Source organism: Triturus cristatus, chromosome 2_1 (assembly GCF_964204655.1).
Source record: "Triturus cristatus chromosome 2_1, aTriCri1.1, whole genome shotgun sequence".
In the NCBI taxonomy this organism is placed as follows: domain Eukaryota; kingdom Metazoa; phylum Chordata; class Amphibia; order Caudata; family Salamandridae; genus Triturus; species Triturus cristatus.
The window spans coordinates 996,595,071-996,612,762 of NC_140581.1; the positions used below are offsets into that span (position 1 = coordinate 996,595,071).

The following is a 17,692-nucleotide window of genomic DNA, read 5'->3' on the forward strand; positions in this document are numbered from 1 at the left end:
GGGAAATCTGGAATTTCCCTAACTCGTTCTAAGACACGTGGCATGAAACAACTGGGTACATGGATAATTGCAGTGGCATGCAAGCCCCTGAAAATGTGCTTTTACAAGGTAGTGCACAATACCCAAACAGCTGATTCTCTGCAGTATGTGTTTCGAATCTAAACAAGGCGAAACCAAAATCCTCCCAAAACAGTGTGGAGCAAATGGCAAATTAAACTAGCTGCTGCTGTCAAATGAAAACCAAAGAAATAAGTGACAAAGAAGCATACCAAAAGTAATAAGAGGGTTTGAAGCCCTTTTTAATTTTTTTTTTTAAAAAGAACAATAAATCTCCAAGTGACAGCACATGTGCTGTCTCAGGGGAGACCTAACCATGTCAAGTGAGTTAATACTTAGCAGAGAATGATATAGGGGAACTGACTGACAAGAGACTATGGGGTGCACTTAAGGTGCCTGTGATGGATGGGGTGGGTTGTGCTCTCAGCTTCAGGCAGAATAAGGAGAGCAAAATGTGAACACTCAGAAGCACAGCTGAGGTATTTGGAGGTGATCCACAAAAAAGTAGTTCCTTTAAAACATGATGCAGTGTCATCAGAACAGGGGCAGGAATGTTTTTCAGTTCACCTTTAAAAACTCAATTTTAATAAATATACTACTAAACGATGATGTGATAGAACACTGTAATTTACAGACAGTATATTTTACCTTGAAATGGCCACAAACAAGACCACTAACATGCAGTTATACTGATAAAACCATATGGTGCAAAAATGTGTGGAATTTGGATTTCAGCAAAAATATTCATTATTTTCACATCACTAAGTAAAGTGTAATGATTTCTACAAAAAGTTTTTATTGATTTTTAAGGTATAAACAATCACAACATAAACAAAAAAAAAAAAAGGGAATAGATCACATTACCAGCAGCATCATAAATATATTGTACATACATGAGAAATAAAGAAAGACACATTGGTGAACAACACTAGTAATCAGTTTAGTATAAAACCATACTACAATGTACATGCATATAGTGGCTGTTCCTCGTGGGTAAGAACCAAGATTAGAATAACCACAACTCAGCAGGGGGGCACATCAGAGGAGAGTAATCTGTACACTAAGGATATCAATCCAGCGCATCGTCGTTGTGCGAGCGTGACAACTGATACTGCGTGAAAAGCCCCCAGAATCCCTTCGGCCTAGCACAGGGGGGGGGGGAAGGAGTTTGTTATAGATATCTGATTGGGTGTTACAGTACAGCATGTCGTTTTCCCATTCAGCCACAGTTAGAACTGGGCCCCTCATCCAACGCATAGCCAGTTTACGTTTTGCCAAAAGGAGGCCCATAGCAACTAATTTGCAGACATTTTTAAGTAGGGGCTTCGTATAGCCTAGCAATGCTAATAGGGGATTCGGCGTGAGAGAGAGATCAACAATCTCATTTAAAACATCAAAAATATTACCCCAGAAGGTCGCTACTGGAGGGCATTGCCAGGCTATGCGGAAAAACCCGGCATCTGGCATGTCGCATCTCTCATAGATATCCGTGTCCCGCAGGCCATATCTGAACAAGCGCTGCGGAGTGTAATGGACCCTGTTCAAATGAGCCAACCTATGGAGTCCATTAAGTGAGACACTACGTGTGACTTCGCAACAGTATGCCCAAATGTCATCCGTTAGTGGGATACCTATGTCGGTCTGCCAAGCCAGTCGTGCTTTCGTGAAGGCAGCAGTCTTAGCAGATAATGTTGAAACGTACATGTGTGAAACTAGCTTAGCAAGAGACTGTGACCGTAGTGGTATGGATAACGGCGGAATTTCCAGTGGCTCTAGAAGTTCATCCCCCACCACATCCCAACGAGCATGGTGTGCACAAAAGAAATGGAAGCGTGTCAGTGCAGTGAGCTCTGCAATGCCAGTGACCGCTTCCTCCCATGTAATCAACCGCCCGTTTTTAGGTCTCGCTGAGCCAGCGCACATGCGCTGCTCAGAGAGACATTTAGTATACGGGTTTTCAAAGTGCTACCCACATGATTTCAGGCCTGAGGCACGTGCACAGCTGCTGCTCGCAATCCCTCCTCCCTTCTCCCCCTCCCTTTTCGTCAGCTTTAATCAGGCTCCTCTGTTTCTGGCATTCCCCCCTCCCTTCTCGCCCAGCCCTTCTTGTCACCTCAGCTTGCACTCACCCCTCCTTTCTCCCCTTTCGGCAGCCTTGATGTTCTCAGTGAGCAGCGCAGCCAATGCTTGTTTAAGGAATCATCTACACGACAGTTTACAGCTGTTTATAGGCAAGAGCTTCTTGTTGTTTTGATGGCTTAGCTGTATTTTGAATGGAGGAAGTGGTGTTGAATGCATTCCCACTCCAAAGACACTAGACATGACTTTCTTAACTTGTCATCAACTACATGAAACTAGCTTTGTGATTTCAAATCAGAATTTCAAACAAAAAACGAATTTCACAGTCATAGCTACCTAAAATATTAGCATGCATTTTTTAGTCTCAAATTCACCCTTGTGGGCATCACTTGTATTTTTAGATAACACGTTTCACTTTGTTTTCCCCATTTCTCTAGAAGTGAATCTTTTTGTTGCCTTTGTTCTCAGAAGCTCCCATGAGTAAACAACTGGTTTACTAATGGGTGAGTCACGAAAATATACAAAAAGCCGGTCTAGCAAACTACATACCGCATTTGACTGGCAGCCTAAAGTCCTTAGGGAGGTCACGGCCAAAGTTGAAAGGCTTTCTTTGCCAAACCCCCTGGAATCTTTGTCTCACATTCTATTCACCTCAACTTTGAGGATTAGGAGAGGTGATGCTGCCTCAAGCACACGTTTCTCGCAAATAGTATTCGAACGTGTGACGTGGAAGTTAGCGTTTGCTTGAATAGGTATAAACCCGATGTCTTAGCAAGACTGGTCGACTTCCTCTGTGTTGTGCAAATAACAGGCCTATAGAATGGACATAGCTATTATGATACTGTGCAGCCCATGGTAAAATATGTGAGTGCAACTGAGATGTGATTGTTTTTGTAATTATTCCACTGTTTTAGAACGTGATCAATAAGCATTTTCATTATTACGGACTTGTTAATGGGAAGTTTTACAATCTGTTGTATAAAATTATACTTGAATAAATGTAAATTTAGCAGTTCATGATTGCGTAACTAGCATGTCAGTTTCTGTAAAAACAAAACTGCAGCATGCGACTAATTCTCACTTATTCCTATTCCGATTTTAGGACTGGTGCTTTGTAATGGTTTTAATATACACACAATAATGTTTTTGAATTTAATTGAACGAGTCACTGTAAGCTCTTTTTCAGGAGTTCCAGAACACACACAAGTTATTGGACTCAGGTTGTGAAAGAGCATTTTACCACTGGTTTCCTGGGGCTTCACCTTACCACTGAGCACTATGGCTAAACTAGCAAAGTTGGTTGTATGACGTAACCAAGCATGAGATTATATCGCAGCCTTGAAATGCAATCTTTAGAACGACCGAGTCTTTACCACTCATGTCTTACCATGCATGCCTTTTACAATGAATTTCATTGTAAAGGCATGAATGGTAAAGGCATATGCATGGTAAAGATTACACCGCAGCCCCCCCCCCCTGTTCTGAGCCCTAAAAAACTGGCCCCCAGTCCTAGAAACGACCCCATCCCTAAAACACCCCAGCCTTGAGCCCTACAACCGGCCTCCATCTGCAAAAACTACCCCGACCCCCTGCACTGAGCCTTAAAACATGACCCCCAGCCCTATAAACTCCCTGCCCTGAGCCCTAAAACCGGCCCCCAGCCATAAAAGCTACACTGACCCCCCCCCACCTGGAGTCCCAAAAACCCAGCCCTACTCACCAAGCTGCGTCCCGATCCTTTCTGTTCTTTCCATTCCCAGGAATTCATTGGAGGAATTCCATTGAAGTCTCCAGTACCTACCACCCTCCGCCGATTCCCTCTGAATCTAGAGCGCTGACTGCATTTACCACGCATATGTCATTACCGCCTTGACAACGAAAATCGTTGTAAAAGCATGCATGGTAAAGGAATGTATGTGGTAAAGGCAAACATGGTAATGCTTGCTTAGTAACGGAACATGTGGATACCTCCACGTTGGAAATGCCATTTCCTAGCAAAGTCCAGCAGGTCAAGGCTTACTCAAGTAGGTGGTGTGGGGCAGAAATTTCGAACTCAATAAAACAATCAATAACTCAATGTCCACTCAGTACTTAGCATTTGTCAAATAAGTACTTCACTTAATCACATACAATAATATGCATAATACGTTAGAAAGCAGAAAATTATTCTGGGTGTTCCAAGAACCTTCAGCGATTATTGGTATGACACCCTATGCTGTTGATGTTGGAAAACCTCTTATGGTACCCTATGTGAAAAAAATTCCCAACAATTTTTGTGGATCTTCATGAAAGAGAGTTAGGAATGCAGTAGACCTTGGGGAAGCCGACCCTGGCACAAATCACGAAACTCAACACATAGATAAGCTTGGTGCCCAACCTTGTTCATAACGGTGAGTAGTTGGGTTCTAGATGCTTGTTTTCCTCATACCCGATGGTTATCCATACATGGAGAAAACAGAATATGTTCCAGCTTCGTCTAGCACCTTGTGACTTCAGGATGCTTGAGTTCACAGCATAAATTGGATAGGATCCACATTGTCCACACTGCAGGGACAATTCAAGACTCCTTGCCCTTACCCTCAAACTGAATGTCTTCAGCTCATCTGGTCTTTACTCCTTCAGGGCCCCTATCTTTCTGAGCAGCATCTCCCTCTGTAACTGCACCTCCAATGCCACCCCTCAGCAGTTGGTCAGCTCATTCTCTCGAAGCGGGATCCAGGCAGCCCATCCTGCTAGTCTTAATAAAAGTTTCCAGGTTGCTGTTCAAGAGGAGTTGGACAGCAATATCTGGAGCACAGAGGGTTTTGTAGTCTCCACTTGATGGATTCCCGGATTCTGGTAGAAAAATATTGGTAAACTGGTTGGGAATTGCGGAACCATCTTTATACCAAAGTTGCTGACATAACTTGTGTATTCCAACAGTACACTCCGAGAGCATTTCAGACAGTTCATTCCATTTAGACTGATCTAGCCTAGATCTTTGTTCAAGGTGCTAGCATGCAGGTGGGGTGGAGCTAGAATCCTCCTGCTATTAGAAACCTAAAACAAGAGGCATGAAAGAGAAAGGTTGTCCCACTTTACACACTGCTAACCTGTGAAAGGTAGCAGTTCCAGTAAGCAGTGTATCAGGAAAGAGCAGGGGAAACATCTCAAGCTTTAAAGGAGCGCTAGGTCCCCTCTCCTCCACACCCAAAAGTCAGTCCATCAACGGATCAATGGAATGTCCTGGAGAAGACATGCAATCCACATCTGATGGATGGGCGAAGGACCCAGCTTTCAGGGACTGGCAGAGCTATTTAAAAACAAGCATTGACAAAGTCAATAGGTCTCACCTTTTACAATGATGTACAGCAGTGAGGCTGCTGTGCAGTATGCTAAAATGTAGAAGAAAACAAGCATTGGCATAGCCAATAGGTCGCGCCTTTGGGACCTTATCAGTGTTTAGCCAGGCAACACTTGATTTTGTTGCACCAAGGATAGTGTGTTGGATAACTGAAAACTTAAAAGGTCCCAAAGGCGTAACCTACTGGCTATGCCAATGCTTGTTAAACAGGTCTCCCATCTCGTTTATGCGTAGGTTATGTAGAGCACGGAGGGTACCATGCTGAGAGCAAACCACTGACACCACTCAACACGCATACGAGGAGAGTACAGTTGCGCACCAGAGAAGATTTTCAATATCACGTTCCAGGCATGTAACGTGGAATTCACCAAGTCCAATACTCCACATCGCCTGTCAGGCGCCCTAGTCAAGAAGCGTGCCGGAGCATTCTCAATCTGGAGGTGTGGTAAACCTATTGGACCGTGGACCCAGCTGTGTGTGTGCGAGGCTTGCGCTATTCTGTAATATAGCTCCAGATCAGGCGCCCCCAATCCCCCAGCTGCATATGGCAACTTAAGAGTGTCTAGTGCTACACACAGAGACTTCCCTGCCCATGCCAACCTAGTCATCAAAGCCCGCAGCTCCCAAAACACGTGCTGGGGCACCACAATGGGATTGTTGGTGAAAAGGAAAAGAAAACACGGGAACACCACCATTTTCATTAAGGCTACTCTGCCCGTAAGTGAAAGTGGAAGCCGAATCCATTTGTCTATATCTTCGCCCAATTTGACAATGGCCTGCCATAATTCGCGGTAAGCACCTGGCCCGTGTCAGAGTGCACTAGGATACCCAAGTAGCGGACTGGAGCTGACGTCCACTGAAGAGGGAAGTAAAGAGATGTCGGAGCAGTGGTTTGCATTAACGGGTAGATTATGGATTTATCCAAATTGATCTTGAGGCCCGAAAGCCCCCCAAAGCGCAACACTTCATGGATGCTAGGTGCGTCTCAGGGTCCCGAATATATAGTAACATGTCATCAGCATAAGCTGAAACAATTAAATTATAGTTAGGGAAGTGCAGGCCCCTGTGACCGACCATGGTACTCACACAATGCACATAGCAGAGGCTCGGCGGCAACCGCATACAGTAATGGAGAGAGGGGGCACCCTTGACGAGTGCCCCGTGATATCTGGATAGGGCCAGAGACCATATCGCCAGTGCGCACCCGAGCCAGAGGGGAATTATTAAGTACTGAGATCAGTTGTAAAAATACCTCTCCTACTCCCATATGACGCAGGACAGCAAGCATAAACGTCCATGTAATGATATGTTTTGATCCTATTAAAATATTTGTTGACATAACACAGAAGTACAAAAATGTTTTTCAAACCTACAGAAATATTTGTACAGTTCATTAAAAAACTATGTAAATGATGTGTTAGAAAAAACAAACTTTGACATCCTACAGCCTTTCATTTCACACTTGTTGAACAGCATGATTGTCAGATAATTCTCTTTACAAAATCTCTAACTCTGCAGTCAAGGTAAGAAAAGTAAATACCAACTTCCAGCATACAATAAGCCGCACACTGTACAAGACATACGCCGACATTTGACCTATGTCTGAATCACAGCAAATGTGGCAATATAAAAACAAGATTTAAAATCATCTTAATTGCTCATTCACTTTTGATTTAACAGAACACCGGTTCTTAATCAACACGCCAGAATTGACACAGGGAACCTCTTCACTGCTGACTATACGGAAGGGGGACTAGAGAAGAGTGCCTCACTCAAGATATTTAAATATTTGGGGTTCCTAATATATCATGACAGAAATTACCTGCTAAAGTGTAATTTAGGAAGGACAGTGTCAGCGATGTAGCAAATGGTAGTGTTCCGAAAAACACTTACCTAGTTGACTGGTCAGAGGGTTGCCCTAGCTAAAGCGATCATGTTGCCCTGACTGCTATATTTTTTCATCACCATCCCGATGATCATTAACGGGAACATTTGCAAGGACCTACAAACCAGACTGGTGGGGACTGATATGGGTGGCAGGAAGAAGTAGAGTAGAGTCAGCAGTTGAATAAACACAGCAGTATTTTCCTGAAGGAGCATTTGTTGACCCAAAGTTTGGTCTCTTGTATAGTGTGGCTCAACTGCAATGTATAACTAAATGGCTGATTGAAGGTGGTTCAGATAAACTCAGTACTTGCAATATAAGCATAGACCCTGGACACTAGTTAATGAACTTTGGGGTGAAGGGGTGTGACCAGCCAAAATGGTTGACGGGATGTGAAAAATTAGATCTCTGTCTTCCCCAAAGTGTATCTTGAGGCACCCTGAGCTGTTTCACCACTAGCAGCACAGATTCAGGTGCTGCCCAAAACGAGATGGCATACAGAGGCAACCACCTGCAAAGCAGTGGATATCGAAGGCATCCAGGTGGTTTGCTGTGAGGCCACCACGCCTGGGACCACTGGGCCACAACACTGCAAAGGACCATTGCAGGCCCCCAGCGGTAGGAGACTGGAGGACAAGTGCACACACTCGGAAGCCTGGATCAGCTGAAACTGGTGCTGCTGGCAGGGAGATAGCCGCATGGCCGAGGAGGAAGTGACTGGTACTGCTGGCTGATCCCCTGGAGTGAGCACGTTTGATGGCAGAGACAATGGGAACCTAGCCCTGCAGCTAAGCAGGGATTCTACGCTGCAGCGAAGGGGCCCATGGTGCCAGATCTGCAAACAAGGAGTGTAATCTGGAGAGTGACTGAGGCCTCATACTGGTCAGTTGATTCACGGACAACATTAGAAACCGGAGAGGGACGTGAGCAAGGTCTGCGGCACTGGCTGGTGGGCACTGGTTGGGAGGTAATGTGCCCCTAAACCTGTAAGATGTAGAGGCTCCTACAATCTTAAACAAGCAATGCTGGAGATACATGAACCACTTTTAATGACGTTAAAAAGCTTTGCGGAATATAGGCCTCCCTGTACAATGACAATACTAAGAAATTATATGATCCTCCCTCAGGGCATGGGCAGAATGAACACATACCTGCCAAGGACTCCCCGACAGGAAGCATGAGCCAGTGCTCACTTGAGAGGCCCATTATGAGGCTTCTTCACCCCCCCACCACCACCTGACTCGTGTCTGCCACCCCCACCAACCGCCCTCACAAGGACCATATGGTTGCATAGATATCAATATAACTTGGGGAAAAGGCCCAGATCAATAGATATGATTAAGTTCTCTACCACAAAAGCAAACAGACTTTCTGACTCTGGGAGGCAGATTAGAGGGGTTTACCCCACAATCTGCTCACCCTAGGTGAGGTAGGAAGCACCTAAGTTTAACACAAAACATTATGAAATCTTAAATATTATGATTTTCAGCAGAAAGACAAGTTGAACGGAAAGGGGCTTCAATGTAGCATTCCTCTAAGCCACAGCCACCAAACATTGTCAGCTACCACTCTAACAAAAAAATAATAATAAAAAAAAAAATCACTAAAAAGGAATGCTGAGATGCAAAACGGAAATACAACAATTAGTAAAATCTACCACCACTTCGACATGCATACAGTTTCTCCCTTCATTCTTGCCTCATTCATAATCTATGGTGCTCAGTAGATGTGCAACCCCCGAAGAACATATGAAAGAGTGTAAAAAACTGAAAACAAAAAATATGGACAAGCTAATAAAAAAATCCACATATCGGAAATGGATCTACGCAGCAGGAGTAAAAGCTTGTTCGTCAAAATAGATGCAGGCTACGTAGAATTAAAAATCGTAAAAACACCTATCAGCATGGGGAATTTGGTTATTGTTTCTCGGTAAGTTCCAGAAATCCAACAGAAAGAAACTGTATTAATTGCCTTACAATTGTTATTTAATGTTATTCTACATCAGGATAATTTGTAGAATGCCGGTGCTGCCATCATGTATTGACTACTCGTGCTATAAGACGGAAACCATGACACTTTACAACAAACTAGCCATGGTAAAACCAATGTTTGCACAGCACATATGAAACCACATAAGAAAACGCATTCCATAATTGGGAATCTGGACGGACAAGATGCACACCAACTCCAGATATCAAATGACTTGGTAGGTTCAGTAAACGCTTGGTACCTGAGCATGGCCAGCTTACCAGTTGGCAATACGAAAATCTGTTGGATAGCAAAAAAAGGGGCTTATGTATAGTTTGATGTACCATATAAAAGCCTTGAATTTGATGTACCAAGAACCTGTGCAATCTCTTCAAACTTGGTATACCTGGTCCAAAGACTAACCAGTGCATGAGCTGCATTATTTTAAAACAGCTGTTGGCTGTGGATTAGATCTTAATTAAATTAACAGTTAAATAAACACTATTAGCATATTCAAGTTAGGATTGTGGCCAGGTCTGAGTGGAAAAGGTAACAGATGATAGATCATTTTTATGGTCCTTCCGGGTTAAAAAAAAAAAAGCCTCTTGATGACTGGAGGACACAATAATAAGTTACTTGTCCATTATGAACCCAGGCTTAACCATTAGGATATAAATTAGATTAAGAACCAAAAGACATGGCTAGAAGCCAGGGGTCTATAGATAAACTAAACATTGCTAGAATAGACGGGAAAATTGACAGACCAATTTGTAGAGGGATTTATCAGCTTCTTATGTATAAGCATTAATTTTGAATGCCAGAAAACAAAATATGTTAGATTTAGGACTGTTCCCACTCTTGTAGCAAACTAGGTGCTGATCTGTATTACAACTCACTTTAATGGGTTGGGTTGGCCAAAACCTTGAGGTGCATAAAACACTAAGACGTGTGAAAATAAACTCGGGAAGGAAGGAAGCTCCAGGATTGTCATGCAGCACAACCTACTTGTTTAATCAGATTGGCCCTTGATCCGGATTCTTGTTACGTACTGTAGTTTTGCAACTAATCAACTCTCACTGCCAAAAATGGTCCTAGGCCAAGTAGCCTCTACACTATCCAGGTTCCTCTGTAGATGGTCCCCTACAGGAACTTCTATACAGTGAACCTGACAAGTGCACGCTTTTAGACTTCGAAACATGTTCAGAATAACAATTTACCACATTGCAAAGCAATACAAAAAACACAAGATCAATAGTTAGAGTAAGAAAGATTAGAGGATGAGGGAGCTTGTGAAGCTGATGGTTAGTAGACACCCAAAAGGACTTCGTACCTGTGCTAGAATGATTATCAAGTTGGATTAGGTCCCTGCTGAAGAGTGTGTGCTCCCCACTGTTAGCATCATTAGAACTATCCACACTACCATGGCTCACCGCATCCACATCACTTCTATGAGCACCATTCTGCAAAGCTAAATAAAAGAGAAGGAAAATAATTGAGAAATGCATGCTAGGGCTTATTTCACCATGTAATATTCTGGCATATTACCATTAACAAATAATTTAACACTGCACTAGTTATTGGATAATAAAACAGGTGTTCCATCTCCAGTGCATACAGTATACAAGTACAATTTTTTAAATTTTAAATGTTGTTAATACTTTAATTCCAAAATGTAGTTTGCAACATAACCCTGTACATGGGCTATAAATATTTCAAATTTTGCTCTGCGTTTTCAAATGTACAGTGCCGCAACAGTATATCTACAGTGACTCTTTTCCATTTCATGCAGCATTTAGACCATAACAAATTAGCCAAATTAACAAATATACATTCATAGTTGGGACAATGTAGGAAGCTGGCCCTGTATATACTATACCAAAGTAAGATATAGTGTGCACAGAGCCCAGGGAGTCCACAGAGGTATAGCAGGGGCTACATTAGGTAAGTACTAACAGCTCTCTTTGTGGTACAATGTGTGAGCAGTTCGGCTTATCCAGAGGGTGTGCTAAGCCTGCATTTGTATTCACTCCATCAAGACTGATGCACACACACAGAGACTGAATCCAGACCAATTGGGTAAGTATCAAATAAGGTATACTTGTATTTTATTTCTAGAAACAAGAAGGACTTGGTACAGGTAGGTAAAATATACTTTCAATTGTAAACCTTTATACAAAAATGCAATTGAGGATGGATTTGCAGTTGTTACAGGTTTGTATCACATTCAAAAAGCTGTTTGATTTCGTGAAAAGGTGGTGTATGTGGCGAGAGGTAAGCCTGGGGCGTGGGTGAAACTCTGGGGCCCCTGGAACGCCTACCGCGGGGGTATTTGTGAGCCACCACTGCTACCGGCTGCCTCGCCTGCTCCGTCTCCCTAGATGGCCCCCCTCCCTCAGCCGCGGGCGCGCGGTCCCCCAGTCCCTGATCTATTCCCATTCCCCTCTCCAGAGTTCTGCTGCTGGTTTGGATCCCCCACTTATGGAGCACGTGCTGTTATTTTGGATCGCGGGTTGCCCTGCGGGTGTGGTTTTTTGGTGTTGTTTTGTTTCAAGAAAAGGGAACCGTACTGTGGGCTTGGAGCTGTGTGGCCTGCACCATTGATTACTCCTGTTTCACTGCTCTGCACTGCCTAGAGACTTTCACTGTATGTGTGCAATATGTTTTTGTCATTCTAGCGGCCGGCCGGATGGTTGTAGGCCCATACCTGTAACTTTTACGAACTGCAATAAACGGTTTCAAAAAAAAAAAAATTAAAAAAAAAAAAAAAAGCTGTTTGAATTAAACAGTAATTACTTTTGGATTACATTGAGTACGGAGGGCGATATGCCTAGATACCACATCTAGATATCTTATAATACACGGTAAGAAAGACTTTTAATACTTTGCAGATTAGTTATCTTTTCTCCATACAAACACCAGTTCAACACTTAGAACATTTGGCACCAAAATCTCATAACATGGGTTCCTATGGGAGAAAAATGGTTATCTGTTTTACAGGTAAGTAAACACCTTAAAAGTGGGAGTTTTGGGGGTTAGGACCAAGTTTCCCCAAGACCCAGGTAGGCACTCAAATTGCTAACTGGAGCAACCGGGTGCAGATTGCAGGATGCTAATGTTAGCCAATAGGGCACCTTGGTTGGGGGCTGCTCACAGGCAGGCCACTCAATCTCGGGAACCAAGCTCATAGGATTAAAGTCAGGGCATAGTGGGGTTGCAGGTCAAAACAAAGTCCACACATCCAGCGGCGCAGGGGCGGCCGGGTGCAGGGTGCTTAGGAGGAGGTGGGAGCCCAATGTAATCCTATGGAGGCTGCTGATTTTGGCTGCAAGCTTGGTTCAGGAGGTCTTCCGAAAGGAACCAACAGCAGGGCAGGTACGTTGGAGGGCTCGGGAACATAGGTGCACCTCAGGTCCTCTTCTCTAGGGCGCTGGGCGGCCAGATACAAGGGTGCCTTTTGAGGTTGGATTCCACCTTAAAAGCCCAATCGCGGTGGGGTTGGGGGGGGGGGGGGGGAGGCTTGAGTCTCCGTGCAGTGGCTGCTGGCATCATCTGGGAGTCCTGGAGGGGTCAACCCATGGTGGACACAGACTCTGGAGCTCTGGGGGAGCTCGCTGGGACCCGGACTGTAGGCGACAGGTACAGTGGGGGTTCCCGGCGTCGTTTCTTCATCTCAGCAGGTTCGGAGTCTGTCTTCGGGGTTACTTTTGAACAGAGCTGCTGTTCGCAGGAGATCCGGTCTTTGTTGAAGGCAGTCAGTCCTCCCAGGGGTTTTGGCGCAGGATCTCCGGAAACCGCAGATGGGCATGTAGGGCTGGGTCCAAGTCAGTTCTTCTCTGTAGTCACCTCTGCTGTGCAACTTCTTCCGTCCTCCTCCGTCGTAGGTTGCAGGAATCTGCCTTCTGGGTTCAGGGCGTTTTAGTGGTCTTGAGGTAGTAGCCAATGGGCTACTGACCTTCAGGTGACTACACCCTTGATGTTCTCACCCCACATAAGGGAGTGGGCACAATCCCTAATCATGATTGGAGAGTGTCTGCCATCTGCAAGATGGCAGGCACTGAAGAGCATGCTTCACCTCGCCTCCCTCACCTGAGGGGTGGAGGTTGGCAGAGGTGGGCACACCTTCTGGGCTGTTCAAATTCTTCCTGTCAGTCTTCCAGCGGAAAAGGGGATGAGACAGGAAGGGAGCCTGCTCCTGATAGCAGGAGGGGCTCGGGTCGCTTGCAAAGGCTGCAAGGCCTTTGAAGCTCCCCTGCCACAGATGGCTCTTCCCCAACCTGGGGGAGGTGGGAACACCTCTGCCCAGGAAAGGCTTTGTTTCTGGGCCCAGAGAGAGAAGGCTTTCACTCTAGGGGTCCAGAAACTGGTCTCATGGTGGCAGGCTGGTGTGTAACAGTCGGGGAATTCACCAGAGGATGCATTGTATAATAAATCCCACACTGCCATCAGTGTGGGTTTATTATGCTGAGACGTTTGCTACCAAACTTCCCAGAATTCAGTAAAGCCATTATGGTGCTGTGGAGTTCGTAATGACATTCTCAGACCATATAGTCTTTATGGCTTTACTGCACTTACAGTGCCTAAGAATTGACTTAGACACTATAGGGGTACAGTGCTCATGCAACTGTGCCCTCACCAGTGGTATAGTGCACCCAGCTAGGGGGTGACTCACTTATACCGTAGGCAGTGGGTTGCAGGCATGGCACACAGGTATGTCTGCCATGTCGACTCTTTACTTTTCTCTGAAGCAAAACATGCAGCCTGCAAGGGCAGTGTGTGTGTGTTAAGGAACAGGACTTCTAAGTGTGGCAAAATATGTGCTGCAACCCTTAGAGGCCTTCCCTGGTCACAGTGCCTGCCCTCAGTAACCATGGCACCTTTTACAAGCAACTTACATGTGGTCAGAGGTGCCAATTGTGGGTACAATTGTAAAGTTGTGTTAAAGAACACAGGCCCTGGGAACCGGATTAGCATGGACCCGGGGCATATCAAGTCAAAGTGCATCAGAAATCTGGCAAAAAGTGTGGGGGGGGGTTACTACAATAGAAACCCACTTTCCTACAGACAGTATACAGGGAAATAAGTTCAACAGCTTTACAAATGGATACTGTGTCTCCCTGAGCTGCTGTTAGGCTGTCCTCAGATCTTAGTGTAGCATTCACTTAAAGGGTAACAGTTAGTTAACAAGTGACATGTTTTGGCCAACAATAATGAATACAGACCTAGGAGGTATTGCATTCCTGACTCAATTTCATTTTCTGACAACATTTTGAGAGCATTCAATACTCCAAATGCTAGTGTGAAATGTTAAAAAAAACACCAAGACATTTAATGCTTGCATTCTTTGCATACTCATTCCAAATGGTGGTTAGATCCAAAATACTTCTTGTGAAACATAGCATTTGGACATCAAGGTAGGATTTGCAACCAAACCCTGATGCTAGCATCAGGAAACTGAAGAGGCAAGACATACTTTCCTGCTCTATGTTGTAAGCCTTGTGCCACTGGCCAGCCCAGAGTCAGTGGCCAGGAACTTTGCATATGTCTGAAATGAAAAACCAAAGGAAATGATGGACGGAGTGTTGAACATTGCAAGCACTCACCCCCAGTCAACTGATCTGGGTTTAATCCACCACTGTTCTTTAGCCCACTCTGCCACCCCAGTTCAGACATGGCCATATGCAAATCAGTCTGACCTTGTGCCTCATGGGAACAGTCCAGCCCGAACTGCCAAGCCATGTCTTCCCTGGACCGGAAACAAGCTTCCTAGGACCGGTTTCTGGCATTTCAGCCGTCTTCAGCCAGGCTTGCTTGAATCCAGTGGCAAAGTGAGCAAGGGACTCACGTCTGAGCATACCCTGCCAACTTATGGCGAACAAAGCAAAACCAAAGGAAATGATGGACGGAGTGTTGAACATTGCAAGCACTCACCCCCTGTCAACTGATCTGGGTTTAATCCACCACTGTTCTTTAGCCCACTCTGCCACCCCAGTTCAGACATGGCCATATGCAAATCAGTCTGACCCTGTGCCTCATGGGAACAGTCCAGCCCGAACTGCCAAGCCATGTCTTCCCTGGACCGGAAACAAGCTTCCTAGGACCGGTTTCTGGCATTTCAGCCGTCTTCAGCCAGGCTTGCTTGAATCCAGTGGCAAAGTGAGCAAGGGACTCACGTCTGAGCATACCCTGCCAACTTATGGCGAACAAAGCAAAACCAAAGGAAATGATGGACGGAGTGTTGAACATTGCAAGCACTCACCCCCTGTCAACTGATCTGGGTTTAATCCACCACTGTTCTTTAGCCCACTCTGCCACCCCAGTTCAGACATGGCCATATGCAAATCAGTCTGACCCTGTGCCTCATGGGAACAGTCCAGCCCGAACTGCCAAGCCATGTCTTCCCTGGACCGGAAACAAGCTTCCTAGGACCGGTTTCTGGCATTTCAGCCGTCTTCAGCCAGGCTTGCTTGAATCCAGTGGCAAAGTGAGCAAGGGACTCACGTCTGAGCATACCCTGCCAACTTATGGCGAACAAAGCAAAACCAAAGGAAATGATGGACGGAGTGTTGAACATTGCAAGCACTCACCCCCAGTCAACTGATCTGGGTTTAATTCACCACTGTTCTTTAGCCCACTCTGCCACCCCAGTTCAGATATGGCCATATGCAAATCAGTCTGACAAGCAAGCAAGCCTGGCTGAAGACGGCTGAAATGCCAGAAACCGGTCCTAGGAAGCTTGATTCCGGTCCAGGGAAGACATGACTTGGCAGTTCGGGCTGGACTGTTCCCATGAGGCACAGGGTCAGACTGATTTGCATATGGCCATGTCTGAACTGGGGTGGCAGAGTGGGCTAAAGAACGGTGGTGGATTAAACCCAGATCAGTTGACTGGGGGTGAGTGCTTGCAATGTTCAACACTCCGTCCATCATTTCCTTTGGTTTTGCTTTGTTCGCCATAAGTTGGCAGGGTATGCTCAGACGTGAGTCCCTTGCTCACTTTGCCACTGGATTCAAGCAAGCCTGGCTGAAGACGGCTGAAATGCCAGAAACCGGTCCTAGGAAGCTTGATTCCGGTCCAGGGAAGACATGGCTTGGCAGTTCGGGCTGGACTGTTCCCATGAGGCACAGGGTCAGACTGATTTGCATATGGCCATGTCTGAACCAGGGTGGCAGAGTGGGCTAAAGAACGGTGGTGGATTAAACCCAGATCAGTTGACTGGGGGTGAGTGCTTGCAATGTTCAACACTCCGTCCATCATTTCCTTTGGTTTTGCTTTGTTCGCCATAAGTTGGCAGGGTATGCTCAGACGTGAGTCCCTTGCTCACTTTGCCACTGGATTCAAGCAAGCCTGGCTGAAGACGACTGAAATGCCAGAAACCGGTCCTAGGAAGCTTGATTCCGGTCCAGGGAAGACATGGCTTGGCAGTTCGGGCTGGACTGTTCCCATGAGGCACAGAGTCAGACTGATTTGCATATGGCCATGTCTGAACTGGGGTGGCAGAGTGGGCTAAAGAACGGTGGTGGATTAAACCCAGATCAGTTGACTGGGGGTGAGGGCTTGCAATGTTCAACACTCCGTCCATCATTTCCTTTGGTTTTGCTTTGTTCGCCATAAGTTGGCAGGGTATGCTCAGACGTGAGTCCCTTGCTCACTTTGCCACTGGATTCAAGCAAGCCTGGCTGAAGACGGCTGAAATGCCAGAAACCGGTCCTAGGAAGCTTGATTCCGGTCCAGGGAAGACATGGCTTGGCAGTTCGGGCTGGACTGTTCCCATGAGGCACAGTGTCAGACTGATTTGCATATGGCCATGTCTGAACTGGGGTGGCAGAGTGGGCTAAAGAACGGTGGTGGATTAAACCCAGATCAGTTGACTGGGGGTGAGTGCTTGCAATGTTCAACACTCCGTCCATCATTTCCTTTGGTTTTGATATGTCTGAAATGGCCAGCCCAACTTAACTCTTAAAAGTTCAAAGGTTGGTTGACTGATTAGTTATAGCTAATTTGCACTCGATAACAGATAGTAGATTATTCAGAGGTAGAACATACTGATGACCACTAATGAGGATTGTTATTTTGAGGGTTCACAAAACAAACTTGTGAATGGTCACTTGAAAAGAAGCTCAAACTACTCAGCAGCAATTCATCTTTTTCACATGGCTAAGATTGAGGCAAGAACAAGATGCCTCTTTGACACGTACTCAGCGCAGGAAGATAACACAGGAACTGCCCAACAAGTAGATACTCAAGAAATATCCATTCTTTACATAAGCAGCAGAAAAACAAAACAAAAAACTTATACATGGGATCTAATGATGCCCGTCACATAAGCAGTCACTACCTAAGGCTTATGACTGCTCTAGGT

At 45.4% G+C, this 17,692-nt stretch overlaps 1 protein-coding gene across 2 annotated transcripts in view; it reads right to left on the bottom strand.

The window, feature by feature from the left end:
- Window positions 1–17,692, bottom strand: part of DENND4C (DENN domain containing 4C) — a 1,124,311-nt gene that overhangs the window by 412,159 nt on the left and 694,460 nt on the right. For both annotated transcript variants that reach the window (XM_085634595.1, XM_085634603.1), the window contains one exon: window positions 10,663–10,800. In XM_085634595.1, the coding sequence (XP_085490721.1) occupies window positions 10,663–10,800 (138 nt within the window). The remainder of the gene's footprint in view (window positions 1–10,662; window positions 10,801–17,692) is intronic.